The sequence below is a fragment of the Centropristis striata genome, chromosome 1 (assembly GCF_030273125.1).
Source record: "Centropristis striata isolate RG_2023a ecotype Rhode Island chromosome 1, C.striata_1.0, whole genome shotgun sequence".
In the NCBI taxonomy this organism is placed as follows: Eukaryota; Metazoa; Chordata; class Actinopteri; order Perciformes; family Serranidae; genus Centropristis; species Centropristis striata.
Window position 1 is genome coordinate 43,084,883 of NC_081517.1, and position 21,150 is coordinate 43,106,032.

At 35.5% G+C, this 21,150-nt stretch overlaps 1 protein-coding gene across 1 annotated transcript; it reads left to right on the forward strand.

Annotated features, from left to right (window-relative positions):
• The first annotated feature begins 570 nt into the window (after positions 1 to 570).
• Positions 571 to 15,848, forward strand: plrg1 (pleiotropic regulator 1). Its single transcript, XM_059343148.1, has 15 exons — positions 571 to 741; positions 970 to 1,076; positions 2,187 to 2,317; positions 3,542 to 3,595; positions 3,683 to 3,776; positions 4,716 to 4,806; positions 4,897 to 4,995; positions 5,997 to 6,089; positions 6,386 to 6,535; positions 8,287 to 8,388; positions 10,475 to 10,577; positions 12,091 to 12,199; positions 13,403 to 13,542; positions 15,086 to 15,279; positions 15,615 to 15,848. Exons 1-15 carry the CDS (start codon positions 733 to 735, stop codon positions 15,672 to 15,674), a joined length of 1,536 nt encoding a protein of 511 aa, XP_059199131.1. The 5' UTR covers positions 571 to 732; the 3' UTR covers positions 15,675 to 15,848.
• Positions 15,849 to 21,150: the final 5,302 nt, after the last annotated feature.

Consider the following 21,150-nt stretch of genomic DNA (forward strand, 5'->3'; position numbering starts at 1 on the left):
ATTGTTATTACTGTTTTGTAATTATTTATTGGGTTTTTGATTAATTATAGCATTGAATCCCTGTTATTGTCAGCTGGGATCGGCTCCAGCCCCCTGCGTTAGAATAGAATTGAACTTTATTGTCATTGTACAAGACAACGAAATTTTGTTTGGAGTAGTCCTCCTCCAGTTGCACAGTTCAAAATATTGATATTTATATCAATATAGAAAAAATACTTAAAACAAAACACAACATTATCAATAGATAATGAATGAATGAATGAATGAATGAATAAATATCCCTGTTTTAAAGTTCATTATTAATTTATATTATGCATTTAATTTAATTTCATTCTATTTTTATTTTATTATTTTATTTCATTTCTATGTTATTGTATTTTACTTTATTTAATTTTAATTTAATTTAATTTAATTTAATTTAATTTAATTTAATTTAATTTAATTTAATTTAATTTAATTTAATTTAATTTAATTTAATTTAATTTAATTTAATTTAATTTTATTTTATTTTATTTTATTTTAATACCTCCTGGCCGATAGGTGGCGCTGACAGACTCCGGTCTCTCTGTTTGTGTTGTTTACTTCCGGGTCGTTCGGTCGTCGCTTGTAGAGCTCATTGATGCTCATGTTTCCAGGATTGTAATAGGTATTTTTGAGTGCCGCCGGACAGCAATCCTTTAAAAAAAGTAGTGTCTTCATCCGTGGTGTTTCATCCGTGCTGCTACCACCACCATGGCCGAGGTAAGCCGAGGTTTAAACTCTTTCTGTGGCTTTTTTTTCTTTCGCTCCCGCTCAGAAACTACCTCACGGATACCGCGTCGGGCCCGGCTAATTGCTGGCTCGCGTTACGTTTACGACACGATTTCTTCCCTGTGAAACTTACATTCAGGGGTAGAATCATTCATAAATGTTGCCGTTTGTCTACTGCTTGAATATATCTTTCACTAATGTAAGTATTTTCTGCTCCAGGATGTCCAGAAGCACTCAGTCCACACTTTGGTCTTCAGATCCCTCAAAAGGACGCATGATATGTTTGTGTCCGACCATGCCAAGTCCATCGCACTGGATGACGAAAGGTAATTAATACACATCGTCACACTGTTAAAATAAAAGCCTAAGTCATTTTTTGTCAAAATTGTTTTGTTTTTTTTGTTTGTTTTTGCCTAAATCATCTCCTCATCTCCTCATAGCCACCTATGGTAAAATCGCCTACATCCTCAGTTGATCAGATCATGTGATTTTACCCCTTTAAGATCATCACTTCTTTGACAATTTGCCACATTCATATTCATCAGATAAGAACCCAGCAAAGAAGAGCTAGAGGGAGATTGTTCAGTTATCAGTTTAGTTTATCAGTGTTTTGTTGTTGACACTAATATTGGTAACACTTTACTATAAGGTGTCTACATAAGAGTGACATGAGCGTGTCATAAACATGACATGGGATGTGTCATGAACATTAATGACACTTTGAAGTAACATTAATGCTCATGGTACTTGTCATGTCATATTTCTGGCAGGCTTGTGTAGACACCTTCAAAATAAAGTGTTATATCTTATCTTGCTTAACCTTTTATCGGGCAAATAACTATATTTGGTAACTTCAGGTAATAATTTGAGAAAAAAGTTGCAAATTTACTAGATTAAAGTGGAAAATCTATGCTAAAAAAGTTGCAGATTTACAAGAAAAAAGTGGGGAAAACAACTTTTTTCTCCAAGATTCACCACTTTAAATCTCATAAATCTGCACATTTTTTTGTCGTAGATTTGACACTTTAATCTTGTAAACTTTTTTCTCAAATATTTTCTTATGGTTTTTTTTACACATTTACTGGCCATAGATAATCATAATAAACTAGAATAGAATTAAACAGGCTTGCTCCTTTGCTAAATTGACTGTACTGGACTATAGCGTGCTAATGTTGAACTACTTTTTTGTTGCTATTTATGGCTTGTGCACGGTCTTGACAATGCTTATTTTGTCTTTATGGTGTTTTGCTGTTTGCAGATTTAACCCTCACCAAGCTATCAAACCATCTCACCAATGGCTTGCAGTTGAAAGTTAACCAGCTGGCTAACACTGTTGCTTTTACTGAGATATTGATGAATGTGTGTTGTCCTTTATAAATGCAATAAAGTGGACTATGTTCAGATTCAGATTGCAATATTTCCTCCTGTATTTGCAGCCACAAGATAAAGATGGGTGTGAAAATGAAAGCGGATTACAATGCAGTTTTACACATGCCTGTCCTGAAGGAAGGGAAGGACAGAGTGTCACATATTCCTGGCATGCTGGGACACCCGGGCTACACACCAGGTGAGGATGAAACATTTTACCCTCGCTTTGAGCTTTAAACACTTTATTATGGGTAAAAACATTGATGCTGACATTTTTTTCCATGCCTCAATTATTAACAATAGGGCTGCAACTACAATAATTTTAATAATCGATTAATCTGTTGATTATTTTTTCAATTAATCGATAAATTTGATTTTTTTTAAAATACAAAAAAGAAGCATTCATGTCCAACCCTTTATTCCAAATACAGAACTGATGCAAAATGTGCAAAAAACTTTAACTGTGCAAGTTAAGTTCATTTATACATCACATTTAACAGCTTAAGATGACCAATGTCTATAAAAAAAACTTGAATAAAATTAAAAAGTAAAACACACACAAATATATTTGTCAACACTAACCAATATGGGACACAGCACAGAATATATACATGACAACAGATCATAGACTGTATAAAATGCAACAGATTGAAAAATTAATGGGCCAAAAAAGGCGAGTGAATAAAAACGTGTCTTTAGTCTTGCAAACTATCCCAGCCCTGCTTTACTACTGTTATTAACCAGCTAACGCTTTTTTTTATTAATTTTTATTTTATTTTATTTTATTTATTATATATATCTTTTTATCTTATTTTATTTTTATCTTACTTTATCCTTTATGTAATTTATTTCTTTGTTTTTAATAGGATGGGTGGGGCGGAGGGTGTTTGTTTCTATGTTTTGTTATCTTTTTATTATCATTATTTTCTCCTTTCTTTTTTATGTAAAGCTCTTTGTGTTGCATCTCTCTTGTATGAAAAGCGTTATACAAATAAAGTCTGAACGCTAGCTTGTCATGCTTGTCAAGCTGGATAACAAGTAAACAGCAGCAGCATTAGAGCTGCTGGAGAGACGTTACCTTCCTCACTTTAAAACAGAACACAAACCTGGATGATTTACTGGCTCCGACATGTCTCAGAGCAACGTTACTCCGTCTGCTCTTCCCTCTTTTCCGTCTCTCCGATGTTCTTTCCTTTTTTGGTTTTTGCTCCGCTCTGCTCCGTGCTCAACTCAACTTTTTTTTTTTTATAAGTGCGACACAACAAATCGATGAAGGAATTTGTTGTCAACACTTTTAATAATGGAATTTTAGCGATTTTATCCATTCGTTGTTGCAGCCCTTATTAACAAAGATTTCGTTATTCATGTAGATTGATTTTAAGATAATTTTCATCTAAAGTGTGTTTTTCCCGACATATTCCAGGGGATGACCCAGAATACCTGCTGACGGGGACTCATGCTTATCCATCTGGACCTGGTGAATACTGCTCTGTTAAATAAGCCCAGCTGCGTGCATGTGTTCTGCATATTCTAGTGTTTTATACTCATATTTTTCATTCAATAGGAGTTGCTTTGACTGCTGACACAAAGATGCACAGGAACCCAAGCGAGGGAGGACTCCACGCCATGGCGCTGGCGTTGCCTCCATCACAAGCCAGGTGAGCTGTTTTTACTCCACACTGTCAGTTGAGGAAGCTGTTAGTGTTGATTTGGCTTAAAAATATGAAGAATATTTTAAGAATTGTTGACATACACTACCAATCAAAAGTTTGGACACACCTTCTCATTCAATGGTTTTTATTAATTCTTTATTATTTTCAACATTTAAAACTGAAGACATCAAAACTATGAAAGAAAACATACGTAATTATGTAGTAAAAAAAAGAAAGTGTTAAATAAACCAGAATATGTTTTATATTTTAGATTCTTCTAACCACCTTTTGCTTTGATGACAGCTTTGCACACTTCTGTTATTCATTCCGGTCAGATTCATGAGCTGTTTACCTGGATGGTTTTTAATAAATAGTTGCACCTTGTCAAGAATTAATTTGTGGAATTTCTTGCCTTCTTAATGTATTAACATAGAGAGAAGGGGTGGGATTTAATAAGCTTTGGCTTCTTCCCACTCCTTTTGAACACAAATAAGTGTTGAGTCTTGTTGTTGTTTCATTTTGTGTTGTTGTCTTGTGTTTATTGTTGTTCGTTTGTTTTTTAAATGTTCATCTTTTATTTTGTGCTCAAATAAATTCTCAATCAATCAAAATCAAATCAAATATTTGAGACCATAAAAGCAAAAAGTGGCTACTTTTAATAATCCAAAAATATAAATCGTTTTTATTGACTACATAATTCCGTATGTGTTCCATCATAGTTCAGATTTTTTTTAAATATTAATCTGCGTTGTTGAATATATTAAAAAATAAATAAAAACCATTGACTTTTGTAAAGCACTTTGAGTTGCATTTATAAGTATGAAAAGCGCTATATAAATAAAGTTTGATTGATTGACTGAGTAGGTGTGTCCAAACTTTTGGACTGAACTTTTAGTGTGTCTAATTCATATTTCTAAACAATATTCATGTGTTGTTGTATTCCAGGTTGGACGCCAGCCGTACCGCAGCCAGTGTTGGAGACATCCATCGACACGCAGGAGCAGCAGAGAGATCTCACCCTCACTCCACCGCTGTGGTACGTTGGGACGGATTGATGCAATATCTTGTTCCTGTAAAGTCCCTGAGAGAAGTGCAGCTGATGGTGAATTTATGTTTTTATTTTCAGTCTCTGTTGGAGGGAGGCGGAACCAGAAATTCTGCTCTTGCGAGGAAAGCGCCAACCATGCCGAAACCCTCGTGGCATCCTCCATGGAAACTGTTTCGGGTAACTAGAAAAACTGTATTTTCCTTTTATATGTAGAAGTGGTGCAGCGATTGCAATTTTCTGGCCGATCACCGATTTTTTAAAAAGCCTGACCTGCCGATTCTGATTTTGGCCGATACCGATTTTTTTATAACTCTGAACTAACTGAACCTTCAATGTCTGAATCTTATTTTATTGAAAACAATAACACAGCAGTATTTTTTCTTTAACAAATAAAGGAAATCACAATGTCTGAGGTAGTTAATAAAATACTGAACTTAAAATAAATAGCAATAATTTACAGGACAAACTAACAAAAGAACTGCAACCATATATAAAGTGTCCTGAGTTTTTGGTTTCGTTATAGTGCAACATACATACAACTAGGGAGGGCATCGATTTTAGAATATTCTTATAGTCATTAAATCATAAAAAATAAAATAGTTCATCATATCTGGAAGGAAAAAAGTTGTATTACTGGTGCCTTCCACACTGGGGCAGCGTAGCATTTGATGATACAGTGTGGGGGGATAGATGCCAAACTGTAGAAGAAGAAACAAACTGTAGAAGAAGAAACAAACTGTAGAAGAAGAACCAAACTGTAGAAGAAGAACCAGAGTGTCTGGTGCTTGTTGTAAACAAACAGATCGCTAAGTGAACACCTGCAGCAGCAGCACATACACACTGTACTGCTACAGAGCTAACTGTAGCTAACTGCCGCTAACGGCGGCTCTTCTTAACGAGCGGCTCGTTAAGAAGAGTAAGAAGGAGTCGCTGGATTTGTCTCTAGTCGCTTTCTTGAATAATAGTCGCTAAGGGGGTCTGAAAAGTTGCTAAATTTAGCAACAAAGTTGGGAGCACTGCTTCGCCAGTGGGGGGTTATTATCGAGGTAGATAAGATCGGCTTGACCTAAAAGAATCGGCCGATCGATCGGTGCACCCCTAACATGTAGATAAAGTTGATGCCAGAGTGAAATGTGTCCTCCTTGTTGTTTTTAACAGGAGCATGTTTTATCTTCTAGGTCATCAGTGGTCACCTGGGCTGGGTGAGATCCATCGCTGTGGAGCCGGGGAACCAGTGGTTCGTCACAGGCTCTGCTGACAGAACCATAAAGGTGAGTAAAGCTGAACATGGCAACCATTTTCCCTGTCAGTTTCTGCTTTGATTAATAATTTTGTGTGTGAAATGTCAGAAATAATAACACGTTTATCCAGAAGTTATCTCTCTGAATCACCTGTCCTATTGGTCCTGAATGGTTGTAGCAGCATTATTCTACACAGCCACGTATTATTCATTTTCTTTATCAAAAGCACCTTCTCAGTATCTACAGCTGCAGCTTTTATGATGATGAACTGCAGCCATGTTCTGTAATGTTCATAGTTTGACTCGAAGGCTCTTTGTTGTTGTCAGATTTGGGACCTGGCCAGCGGGAAGCTGAAGCTCTCTCTGACGGGACACATCAGTACGGTGCGTGGTGTGGCGGTCAGCAACCGGAGCCCCTACCTGTTCTCCTGTGGAGAAGACAAGCAGGTCAAGTGTTGGGATCTGGAGTACAACAAGGTACGATGATGGAGTCACTGAAGCTCTCATCCATTTAGATCAGATGCAATGTTTGCGTGTATATACCTTTAAGACCGGGGGGGAAACATTCAAGTGATTCTAGCTTTCAGACCAAATGCCCGTCTTCGTCTGCCTCCAGATTGGACCTTCCTTACCAAGGTTATTATAGTTAACGAAAACTAACAAAATAACGAAAACTAGAATTGAAAAAACATTTCCGTTAACTGAAATAAAAATAAAAACGGGAGTTTTTTTAAAAAACGAAAACTAACTGAAACTGTATTGTGTGGTTACAAAACTAACTAAAACTAACTAAAATTAGAGTGAAAATGTCCTTAGTTTTCGTCTTTGACAACTTTTTTCATACATAAACCTTTTTGGTTGATATGAAATCTGGTTTTATGACTTAGTAAATTTATTGGGGCTGAGATGGATAAGACAAAGGAAATAAAGGAAACATTTATTGTGACCTTATTGAATCTGGCACCCAAAAAATACCCCATTACAAAAAACTAAAACTAACACTAAAACTAATAAAAACTAAACTAAAACTAAGCATTTTCCAAAAAATAAAACTAATCAAAACTAGCAAACTCTAAAAACTAATTAAAACTAACTGAATTTGAAAACAAAAATTGACAACGAAATTAAAACTAAAACTAATGAAAAATGCAAAACTATTATAACCTTGTTCCTTACTCAGTTTGCTCTCTCCATTCTTCTGTAGACCAGTCATTAGCAGCTAGCAGCTAGCTGCTGCATCTCTGGTCCTCCGCTAATACTCCAACTCCTTCAAACCCACTTCAACTCAGGAATATTACCTGCCACTTTATTCCAAACTGCCTCGCTGAAATTAAATCCCTCGGACTCCTGCGTCATCCTCGATATGTGCACAGAGCAGCCCGACTCAACTTTGTTTATTCCAACCATGCCACGCCCACAATACTGTCTGACCGGTGCTCCGCCCACAGCTACGACGTCATCACAACAAATCACACGTGCACTTGCAACTTTTTTTTTTTTTCTCCTCCGTGCTTTGCCACCTGAGAGCTCCTCTGCATTCTTTGATAACACTGCAACCTTCATGTTACAAAATGCACGTTCACTCAACAATAAAGCACTGCTCATCCTAGATTTTATATTGTTTTGATGTATTTTTTAAAGTTTGTATTTTGAGAAATATGTTGAATTGAAAAAATTAGATTTTATTATTAAACAAATTAACATTTATTACCACATAAACAAATGCAAAAGTACCGAAAATTAACCGTATCGGTTCAAATGTGAAAGGTACCCATCCCTAGCTGTGAACAAACTGTGATATGGTTATTGCACTACTACTGAGTGCAATTTAAAAAAAAAAAAAAAAAAAAAAAAAACAACGTACTAAATAATATGGCTGTCACTTTTTTTCTATTTCTTTTTAATACTTGTTGTCTGTTGATGTTTCAGAAAAATGTTAATGCACTTTAGGGCAAAGGCAATGGTTCACAGCTAAAGTCAAAGAGTTGAAGCTTTCAAATTGTTTTTATTTCATATTTCAATCTGCTACAGAGGCTGAGAAATAAATTATTTAGGAAACAACATTTCTGTTTTTCAGGGAGGTTGTTTTAAAAACAATACTATAGCAGGTTTGAGAGGGTGTTTTTCAAGATGGATGTTGGTCTTAATGGGTTAAAGGCCATAAAAATACATTTCAGTTGATTTATAGTATTTCTATTTTTTTCTGTCAATGTCACTCTGTGTATTAGGTCATCAGGCACTATCACGGTCACCTGAGTGCTGTGTACGACATCGACCTCCATCCGACTATTGACGTGCTGGTGACGTGCAGCAGAGACGCCACGGCGAGGGTGAGCTCCTACTTTGCTTGTTCCATGTTTAATGAATGAGTGATAATGTTGAAATTATTTCACTTTAAAGACTTCTCTCTTTCATCAGTCTCATTTTATTCATGTTTCTCTGTTACAAGTGAACCGAAGCTTGTTAACAAAAGCGACATGGATTTGAAATCCGCAGTTTTAGAAGCTTCGGTAATTCGATATTCGGGCAACAGGGTCCTCAAAACAAATTTGAATTCCGGTTTCTGAATATTTGCTCAACATCCTGCCTGGTCTGCTCCTGGCTGTGATTTAATTTGTGGTTTGTGTTCAGTTCTTTGTCTTGTTTTTTTTAACTTTTTTTTTTTTTGTAACTTCTGGCTATCAGGTGTCTGAATCTGTCACTTTATATGTCCTCACACTGACTGAACAATGGAACAACGGTTTGATAATTAACGATTACACCTGTGTTGTATATTTGTTGAGTTGTCTACTTAAATTATCCGAGAAAAATCTGTAATTTCATCTCCTCCCCTTTGTGCATGCATCAGTGTTGTGGTTGGCTTTCAGAAGCTTTCAGAAATGTACTTCTTATCCAGTTTTAAGCCACATTTTTACGATACACTGGTCATTTTTTAGCTTTATGTTGTCACCGTAAGAATAATTTTAATCATCGGAAGTTATCCGGAAAAACAAGCTACAAGTCCACATCCGGCCCGTTGGCTGTCCTTGTCCGGCCCACATGAGGTTACCCAAAAATTAGAGATCAATACAACCGCAGTGCTTTTATTTTGAAGGTGATTTACGTATAAGTTACACGAGTTACAGAGGTACCTTGTCAAAAACACCTATTGCTTTTTGCATAAAGTTAATAAATTAACAATTAATAAGTTAATAAATTCCTTGGTCACCTTGTGAATCCACTATAAGAGCTACGAGGTGGGAAAACAATAACAAACATTAGCATTAGCACTTGAGAAATAAGCACTTTTACTATAGTTAAGACAACAAATATATCCACTAATATATACGACAGAATAAAATAAACTCTAACAAACCTTGTGTCCTGTCAGTCAGCCACTATAGAAGCCTTTTGATACTTTATATCAACTTTATATGAATTACTACGCACTCGTTATTATTTACCGTTCGTTTTTCATTTAACCGTTCTACCTGTTATTTCCTGTCACTACCTTTCAAAATTAAAGCACCAGTTTCACATTGGATGGCACCTTTTCAAAATAAAAGCATCACAACATTGTTAAACACCTTGAAAATGTACAAACTTGGAAAAACAAGCTATATAATACAAAAATACCAATAGGAACCCTGCTAAATGCCATTTACAGTTGAGTTTAAAATAAATGTTAAAGTGATATAGTGATTGGAGTATTTACTACTTTTTAATGTTATATTTGATTTACTCCACATTAACAGTCTTATCATAACATGTATTCTTATCAGTAGCAGCTCAAAACCAGATAATTTACTATATTTTATAAAGAGATTAAACTAATATTGAGCAGAATTTAGTTCAGAGTTTTGGTCCGGCCCCCGCAACCTTCGTGGTATTGGTCATGTGGCCCCTTGGTAAAAATGAATTGCCCACCCCTGACTTAGATGAATAAAATATTGACTCAGTAAGCCCCAGTTGTTCTTATTACTTGAATATGTGAGTTTATTTCAACACAGACAAGTCTTTTCAGAGAATCGACAGTCTTACTAAAAACTTAAAGTAGAAAAGAAGTTTCTCAGCCTTATGCAACATATCCCACGTCATACCGAGTGAGGTACAATCACTCCACCTTGGAGGAGGCCAAACAGAGTTGTGTAACACTTTGTTCAGACTCTGAAACATCTTCAAGGTCTAGGTCTTATTCTAACCTCCCAGAACCTCTTCACACAAAGCCCGTCCACAGTGAAAGGGCTCTGACGCCTCGCAAAACACCAAACCAAGGTCCCGAACACCGCACACATCACACATTCCTTCATCCTTTTTCTTTCACCACAGAGACCAAACTTCCATCAGGGGACTGGAGTTGAATATGTTATGAACATTATGTTTCTGCAGTATTCATTCATTTAACCAACTGGATGTGTTTCCTCTCTCTCCGTGCAGGTTTGGGACATCAGGACTAAAGCTAACGTGCACACACTGACCGGCCACACCAACACGGTGGCCACCGTCAGGTGTCAGGCTGCAGAACCACAAGTCATCACAGGTAAAAACAAGATGGCCGACAGATGTGTCATACAGCTTGCAAAAGTATTCATACCCCTTGAACTTTCCACGTTTTGTCACGTTACGACCACAAAAATAAATATATTTGTGTAACGCTTAATAACCATTAATTAACAAGTAATAAGGCATTGTTCTCGCTTTAGATCCGGTAGTTGCAAAAATATATAGTTAACTTATAATAGATGAGCAATAAAGTATATTTTAATATCAATAAGCAAACAAAATAAGATTAATAAAGGCATGGCAAAGACATAATGGGTGGGTCATGGGTGTTTGTAATGCCATTATTAACACTTATATAAGCTTATAAACACACAATAATGTTAATAAGCATCTTGTAAGGACTTACAAGGGCCTTATTACTTGTTAATTAATGGTTATTACAAGGACCTTAATATAAAGCGTTACTGATCCACAGACAAGAAGAAAGCCATTGTTAAAAGAAAACCATAAGAAGTCCCGTTTGCAATTTGCCAGAAGCCATGTGGGGAACCAAGTTTATAATAGTTTGGGATTTTTCATTAGTTTAGTTTTAATTTCGTTGTCAATTTTTGTTTTCAAATTCAGTTAGTTTTAGTTAGTTTTTAGAGTGAGTTTGCTAGTTTTAATTCGTTTTTGTTTTTTGGAAAATGCTTAGTTTTAGTTTAGTTTTTATTAGTTTCAAATCTGAAGTCTGCCGTTCACAAGCGCTCTACATCTACAGTCAAGGTCAAAATTATTAACCCCCCTCATGAAATTGAACAAAACTCTTGATTTCTCCATGGAAATGACCATTAACAACATGTGTTTGGTATTTTGGAAAACAATACACTACAGAGAAAATGTTCACTAAGTTTGATAAGGATTTTTTATTGATACAATGAGTTGAAACAAAAAAAGGCAAAAATGTGGCGTTCAAAATCATTAGCCCCCTGGCCATCAATAGTCAATAGTGTACCCTTTCTGAGCCACAACTGACAACAGCCTCTTACAATAGTTCTTTACCAGGTTGGCACAGGTCTCCTGAGGGATTTTGGCCCATTCTTCCATTGCAAATTGTTCCAGCTGGTCCAAATTGAGTGGTTTCCGAGCATAGACATTCACTTTGAGAACCAGGTCCAGGACCTTGGTTTTGGTATCCTTAAGAAACTGTTGAACCAATTTTGAGGTGTGTTTTGGGTCATTGTCTTGTTGGAAGACCCAGTGGCGACCTAAGGATGGACTACGAGCAGACTTCTGCATATTATCCCTCAAAATGTCAACATCATTTTCTTTTTTCATGATGCCATGCACCCGAACAAGTTCCAGGGGTATGAATACTTTAGCAAGCCACTGTAGATGTATGTACACAACAAATAGAAACCTAATAAAACTACATAACAGAGAGAGATGGAGAGGAGAGGGTTGAGAATGAATTTCTGATGATGACGTATATAACTAATTATAATAATGATAGTAAATTAAAGCTGTAGGTGATTGGTCGGCCTTTAACTAAACTGATTAACTTCCTGCAGGCAGCCACGACTCCACCATCAGGCTGTGGGATTTGATTGCTGGAAAAACCAGAGCAACTCTGACAAACCACAAGAAGTCTGTCCGAACTCTGGCGCTGCATCCCAGACAGTAAGTGTCATAACTCTATACTATACTGTATATACTCTATAATGATGGCAGAGTTTTCCTGAAACGATTTTAGAACGAAGTCTATTTTAGTCGACAGCAGCCGACAATTTGAAAAACAATTGTAGGTAATTTTTCACATAGATTTGCTTACATTAGCGTGTTTCCATGTTCTAGGAGCTGTGGCTTCTCTCAGTTTTCATATTAAATGTGTTGATATTTGAAGTCAATATCCAAACAAATTCACCCCCCCATCAGGGCTTCTTCACAACATTAGCAGATTTACTAACCCCCAAGCTCCCACTTTCTCTTATGATCTTTCCCCTGTTCTGGCTGGATATAATGTTGTCTTGTTTATATAATACCAGTGAATAAATAATCATTAGTGGAAGCCCTTTTTGAGTTATTGGGAACAGTAAAGATTATAATAGATCACTTATATCTAGGGATGGGTACCGAATTCGGTACTTTTATAGGTACCGACCGAATTCCGTCGGTACTACCGAGTACCGATTCAAGTAAAATCAAACGGTACCATGTTTCGGTACCTAAACAGCGTTAACGTTAAACTGATCATTGATTTCAACCTGTTTTCATTTGACGTCTTTGATTAACAAGCGTGCTGACAATCGCACTATTTTTTATTTTTTATTTACCTCCTCGTCTGGTCCTGTCTGCTCACCGCGGCCACTAGCTGCTGCCCTCTTCCGCCCCGGCGCAGAGACGAACAGCCGGCTCTCGGCCTGCTAGCCGCCAGCTGCTATCTCTCCAATGTCTCTACCCGGGTTTGGCCTTCGTCTGCCTCCAGATTGGACCTTCCTTACTCCGTTTGCTCTCTCCATTCTTCTGTAGACCAGTCATTAACAGCTAGCAGCTAGCCGCTGCACAGCTACGACGTCATCACAACAAATCACACGTGCACTTGCAACTTTTTTCTTTTCTTTTTTTTCCGTGCACTTGCAACCTGAGAGCGCTCCTCTTCAATACGTTGAATTGAAAAATTGAGATTTTATTATTAAACAAATTAACATTTATTACCACATAAACTCAAAAGTACTGAAAATTGGTACCGTTGAGTACCGATACTGATTCCCAGGTACCGTGTATCGGTACCGTATCGGTTCAAATGTGAAAGGTACCCATCCCTAGTTATACCGTCAAGAAACAAATATGCTCAACATGTTGTCTTGTTTCTGTGTTCTTCAGATACACTTTTGCGTCTGGTTCTGCCGATAACATCAAGCAGTGGATGTTCCCAGACGGCAACTTCATCCAGAACCTGTCGGGCCACAACGCCATCATCAACACGCTGGCTGTCAACTCTGATGGCGTGTTGGTGTCTGGAGGTATTCACAACCAGCTACTGTCACTTTCATTTTGTCTACAGCAGCAGTTCTCAACCTTTTTGAGTCTCGACCCCCAATTTAACCTGCATGTTGTCTCACTGAACAGAATCTCACAGTTCAGATCATACAAACTCAGTTGATACGACGAATTTTGGACAAATAATGAAGCAGACAACAACTAAAACATCTCTCTGTCTGTGCATTTATATATATTGTTTTATATTGTATTGTTACTTTTAATCTAAGTCCTTTGCTATAAGTTTAAAGGTCCATTCTGACCTCCTGAGTGTGTAACAGTCAGCTTCAAGCCAGAGACTCCTTGGAAAGTAACAACTTGATACTTTGGGATTTGTCAGAAAAAACACAAAATTACCCAAAAAAGAATCAAATTGACCACAAAATGTTCAAAAAAAGATACAAAATGGCCAAAAAATTACATAAAGTTAAGCAAAAAAGGATTCAAATTGACCACAAAATGACAAAAAATGAAACCAAAAAGACACAAATTGACCTAAAAAGACACAAAATGACAAAAATGGCCCAAAAAAGACACAAAATTACCAAAAAAAGGAAACAAAATGACAACAAATACACAAAATGACCCAAAAAACCCACAAAATGACCAAAAAAAGACATTAAATGACCAAAAAGACTAAAACACATTAACACATGAACACTTTAACACAGTGGAGACAGAGCTGACTTCCAAAATGATTTGGCGACCCCCAGAAATCATCTCACGACCCCAATCAGGGTCCCGACCCCAAGGTTGAGAACTACTGGTCTACAGAACGCCTTAATTCTTAAAGTGAGACACTTCAGGTTAAAATATGTTTTTAGGTTGGGGCAATTTTTTCCCCATAACATGTCTTCGTTCAGAATAGTGGAAAGAAAACAAACAAATCCAACATTAGGTTGTTTATTTTACTTTATTTTGTAGATTTTTCCTAAATTCACTAAAAGTTATTGTTCTAATGCAGCGTTTAGTACAGCAAACGTCGTGTAAACCTTCATAGCAGACATCGTTAGAAAGCTCCCACTCCCAATATACTAAAAACCTGGATTGATCTGGTTAGGACTGCTATTATTTAGAACACTACTGTATGTTCTGGAGGTTTGTCTATATATCATTCACACCCTGATTTATAGAACATTTTGTGACATGGCGTCTTTTTGACAGTATTTTCTAATTTTATGAAATGATAAAAGGAGATATCCCAGTTTCCTTCTGTAAAAAAACTCAGAATCTAATATATCAACAAAATAAAATGATAACTTTGGAATGTGCTTGATCTAAATGTCCTGGAAATATATGCAAATAAGCGCATTTTTAAAGAGTTCACACCTGATTTTCATATTTAAACATACAAGTTTAGAAAACTTGTAATGCAAAAAGACACTTTCTTAATGTAAATAACCAACTGAGAAGTTTCATTGTGATAAATATAGCAGGAGCTTTTATCCAAAGTGACGTACATTTGAGAGTGAATTAGACACATTAACTCAGAATCGTGGTTGATCAAACACATTTTTCTATCTCCAGCCGACAACGGGACCATCCACATGTGGGATTGGAGGACAGGTTACAATTTCCAGCGGATCCACGCCGCCGTGCAGCCCGGATCTCTGGACAGCGAGTCGGGCATCTTCGCCTGCATGTTCGACAACTCTGAGAGCAGACTGATCACCGCCGAGGCCGACAAGACCATCAAAGTGTACAAAGAGGACGACACCGCTGTGCGTTATACCTTTATTTATATATATATATATATATATATATATTTTTTTTTTTATTTACTTTTTATTTGTTTTTTCTTAGTAACATACACATAAGTGCAAAATAGTCAAAATAAGCACATCATACATAAAAATATAAGGATGCTGCTTGAAAATAGCGAAGTAATTAAAAATAAATTCTTAATAGAGGGTTTGATCTTATCTTTGCGATCTATATGAAATCAGGTCTTACAGTTTATATACCTTTTTATATTAAAAAACAGTTTATATGTCTATATGCAAGTGTCAGTTCCCAGGCAGCTGTTAATAATCAACCTTTGTTTGTTTCCTTGCAGACAGAAGAAAGCCATCCAATCAACTGGAAACCAGAAATCCTCAAGAGGAAAAGATTCTAATGATTTTTTATTTGTCCCTTTTGTCACAGTAACAGTGTTTAATTTTATTTCTACCAAACTTCCTGTTGTAGATACACCCGTCAAGTCTTGCTGGCTACTTTTAGTCTAGATGGAATTGTCCAAAAAAGTGAAAGTGAGCAGCATTTATGGGTACAAGTCAGGAACCGGCCTACTTTACTTATTTCAAGGGTGCTGAATCCAAAAAAAAAAATGGTTCCCAAGCGAAATTTTGAGTTTTTGACCTTCTCAATTGCATATCAAAATGGCCGCCAAATTGCCCATCTTGCTCAGTGCTATATATATATAGCACTATATAGCGCTATATATATTGATATATATATATTTATATATATATGCAAAATACCAACTTTTAAGGTGAAATTAAGCATTATTTGTGTCATTTTTTTAAGGCTGACATAAATATTAAATCAATATGACTTTTAAATGTTCCAGTTGGTATTTTGCATATATATATATATATATATATATATATACATAAAAAAGACACTGAGCCTCCACTATATCCTTGCTCTGACCCTAGACTATAGATCCAGAAACTTAATTTCCTCATCTTGATTGCCTACTTACAAAAAAACTAAGGGAAAATGGTCCAACGACTGAGCAAGATGGGCAATTTGGCGGCCATTTTGATATACAAATTAGAAGGTCAAGAACTCAAAATTTCTTTTGGGAACCATTTTTTTAGACTCGGCACCCTTGAAATAAGTAAAGTAGGCCGGTTCCTGACTTGTACCCATAAATGCTCCTCACTTCTTCTAGGAGGCCTTTATTCTGAAATCCGTCTAGACTATTTCTTTCTTTTTCTTTTTTTTTTTACAACTAATGTCAGAAGCGACCACATTGTCCCAGATCATTCTAAGAACCATTTGCAGTCTTCATTATATGACGTTAGTCCAGTAAATTGTCCGTCTCGGACTGCGAGGAACCTCCCCGACTGTTTGTTCTTGATGATGACGGCTCTCTGGTGGCTGTGATCCGTCTGATCCACCAACATCTGCCACTCTTCAGACTGGGACGGGCTGCCCACAGAGTGGACCTGGTCCATGCTGGGGTCCAGCCCTGCAGGAGGACACGATGTTCAAAAATAGTTTGGAGAAGAAAAAAAAAAATGCATTGACTCAAAATTGCCAGTTTCTTGGAAAAGGGAACAAATGTTGCCCTTTTTTCTGTCTTTCAGTGTGAAGTTTATTTTGCTCCGTTTTAATAAAAACTACATTTTTCACATTCTTTACCAAGTTAAGAGTAATTTGTGAACTTACCGAGGTATCTGCTGGTGACGACGTTCCTGTAGTACTTACAGCCGTTTCCCTTGATCTCCATCCAGTAACTGCGGTTTCTGAGTGTGTTGTTGAGCTCCACCATGTGTCTGCTTTCATCTGTTTCATCGATTATCTCCTCGTCCTGCTCACCTGTAAAATCACGTCATAACAGAAGTTATAATAAGAATCCACATCGTTAAGTTTCAGTGTGCAAGGCTCCACGCTGTTTAGATTAAAAGGATTACCCCAAGTACAAAAAGAAACATTTTCTGGACTCACATCCAGCAGTATTTATGAAAATAGAAGACCTTTTCTATTAACCCATTAAAGCCGGGAAGGCGGATACGTCTTTTTGTAGTATTTGTATAACCTCTCAAATACTTAATATACTTAATAATAAAACTAATACATTTTATTTTAAAATCGCCCAGAGGTTTTACAGGCGTTTTAGGCCTAAATGGGTTAAAAAATAAATTGGGGACAAGAATAAGGGAAAAATTAAGCAATACAAATTAATTAAATAATATATATGTTTATGTAAAGATTTTTTTTAAATCCGGAAAAAAAAAAATATTTTTCCCCAAAATATTAAAGCTACAAATATGTAGAGATAAATAAATAAACTAAATTAAATTGCTTATACACTTTCTTTAAAGAACCACATGGATTTCTTCCAGCTCATAATATAATAATAACTTTATTGACCTCGACCTCTAATGTAAAAATGAAAAATTTAGAAAAAAAATCTGCAAGAAACAGTCATACAGAGTTATGTCTTTTTTCCAACTTTTAAGGTGAAATTAAGCATTATTTGTGGCATTTTTTAAGGCTGACATAAATATTAAAGCAGTATTTATGAAAATAGAAGACCTTTTCTATTAAAAGATAAATTGGGGACAAGAATAAGGGAAACTAAAGCAATAAAAATAAATTAAATAACATATGTTTATGTAAAAAAAAATGTTTTAATCCGGAAAAAAAATATATTTTTCCCAAAGATATTAAAGCTACAAATATATAGAGATAAATAAATTAACTAAATTAAATTGCTTATACACTTTCTTTAATGTTTTTTCTATATTTCTGCATTTTTTTCTATATTTCTGCTATAGAAATAGAAGACCTTTTCTATTAAAAAATAAATTTTGGACAAGAATAAGGGAAAATAAAGCCATAAAAATTAATTAAATAATATATATGTTTATGTAAAAAAAAAATGTTAATCTGGAAACAAATATATATATTTCCCAAAAATATTAAAGCTACAAATATATAGAGATAATTAAATAAACTAAATTAAATTGCTTATACATTTTCTTTAATGTTTTTTCTATATTTCTGCTGGTTGTGGCTGAACTATCTCAACTATCATTTTCATTTCTTAGATATTCAGAATCCCAAAAAGATTTTCTGGACTCACATCCAGCAGTATTTATGAAAATAGAAGACCTTTTCTATTAAAAAATAAATTGGGGACAAGAATAAGGGAAAATAAAGCAATAAAAATTAATTGAATAATATATATGTTTATGTAAAGTTTTTTTTTAATCCAGAAAAAAATATATATATTTTGACCAAAAATATTAAAGCTAAAGATATATAGAGATAAATAAATAAACTAAATTAAATTGCTTTTACACTTTCTTTAATGTTTTTTCTATATTTCTGCATTTTTTTCTATATTTCTGCTGGTTGTGGCTGAACTATCTCAACCATCATTTTCATTTCTTAGATATTCAGAATCCCAAAAGAAACATTTTCTGGACTCACATCCAGCCTGAAGACCTTTTCCATTAAAAAATAAATTGGGGACAAGAATAAAGGAAAATAAAGCAATACAAATTAATTAAATAATATATATGTTTATGTAAAGATTTTTTTTAATCCAGAAAAATACATATATTTTTCCCAAAAATATTAAAGCTACAAATATATAGAGATAATTAAATAAACTAAATTAAATTGCTTATACACTTTCTTTAATGTTTTTTCTATATTTCTGCATTTTTTTTTCTATATTTCTGCTGGTTGTGGCTGAACTATCTCGAATATCATTTTCATTTCTTAGATATTCAGAATCCCAAAGGAACATTTTTGTTAGTTTTTCATCTCCGTACCTACCTGAGTCGTGGATGTAGAGCTTTGAGATCGCATGGCAAAACCCTCGGCCCGGTTTCTTCTTCAGACGGGGTTTAGCTGGTTCTGGCTGATCCACCACCTCCTCCTGAGGCTCCTCTACTGCCAGGAGGTGACCGGCGTTAAACATGATCTCCTCCTCCAGAGACCTGACACACATGTCAAACTGCTCCTCGTCCTCCTCTGCATTTCTGAAAACAACACCTCCATTATTACATAAAATATCTTGGTGGTTTATCCCTTTATCAGGCAAAGAACTATATTTGGTAACTTCAGGTAATATTTCGAGAAAAAAGTTGCAAATTTACTAGATTAAAGTGGCAAATCTACAAGACAAAAAGTCGCAGATTTACGAGAAAGAAATGGGAAAAAAGCAACTTTTTTCTCCCAGATTCACCACTTTAAATCTCATAAATCTGCAAATTTTTTTCTCGTAGATTTGCCACTTTAATCTCGTAAACTTTTTTCTCAAAATATTATTTTCGTATGTTTTTTTTACACATTCTGGCAGTATGTAATATCCTTCAATATTCTCTAGGGTTGAAATTTGGAATTTGCAAGTATTTCAATGAGTGCCCTATTAACCTTTTATCAGGCAAAGAACTATATTTGGTAACTTCAGGTAATATTTCGAGAAAAAAGTTTCAAATTTACTGGATTAAAGTGGCAAATCTACAAGACAAAAAGTTGCAGATTTAAGAGATTTAAAGTGGCAAATCTGCGTGAAAAAAGTCGCAGATTTACGTGAAAAAAGTGGGAAAAAAACAACTTTTTTCTCCCAGATTCACCACTTTAACCCTTAATAGGACACTCATTGAAATACTTGCAAATTCCAAATTTCAACCCTAGAGAATATTGGAGGATATTACATACAGCCAGAATGTGTAAAAAAAAAAACATACGAAAATAATATTTTGAGAAAAAAGTTTACGAGATTAAAGTGGCAAATCTACGAGAAAAAAATTTGCAGATTTATGAGATTTAAAGTGGTGAATCTGGGAGAAAAAAGTTGCTTTTTTCCCATTTCTTTCTCGTAAATCTGCGACTTTTTGTCTTGTAGATTTGCCACTTTAATCTAGTAAATTTGCAACTTTTTTCTCGAAATATTACCTGAAGTTACCAAATATAGTTCTTTGCCTGATAAAGGGTTAAACATGAGTCCTCCTCACCTGAAGTCCACCCACAGCAGGCCTGCAGTGATCAGCCCCAGCCACTCGCTGGACTCCCAGTTGTTGGCCAGCATGACGGGCACCATGACGACCTCCCTGGTGTCGGCGTAGTTGAGCTCCTTCTTACAGCTGCGGGACGCCTGGTAGGCTGGAGTCATGAAGGGACAGATCACCACCGCCTCCTCCACACCTGCAGCCATCCTGGAGACACAACAGAATAGATTTTCAACTCATGCATTCATTTATCCATCAGTATGGCAAGATGTTTGAGTATCTATTTCATATCCTTGATATCAGACGTCCCTTCATGAAGTTAACTAGTAAAAGCCAAAAAACTCACGTTTACTAGTTAGACTGTTTCTGGAATTTACTAGTTAACTAGTGTGGCCCAAAATGTCCACTAGTTAACCCTTTATCAGGCAAAGAACTATATTTGGTAACTTCAGGTAATATTTCGAGAAACAAGTTGCAAATTTACTAGATTAAAGTGGCAAATCTACAAGAAAAAAGTTACAGATTTAAGAGATTTAAAGTGGCAAATCTGCACGTAAAAAATTGCAGATTTACGAGAAAAAAGTGGGAAAAAAGCACCTTTTTTTCTCCCAGGTTCACCACTTTAAATCTCATAAATCTGCGCATTTTTTTCTTGTAGATTTGCCACTTAAATCTTGTAAACTTTTTTCTCAACATATTATTATTATTTTTTTTTTTACACATTCTGACTGTATGTAATATCCTCCAATATTCTCTAGGGTTGAAATTTGGAATTTGCAAGTATTTCAATGAGTGCCCTGTTAAGGGTTAAAGTGGTGAATCTGGGAGAAAAAAGTTGTTTTTTCCACTTTTTTCTTGTAAATCTGCAACTTTTTTCACGCAGATTTGCCACTTTAA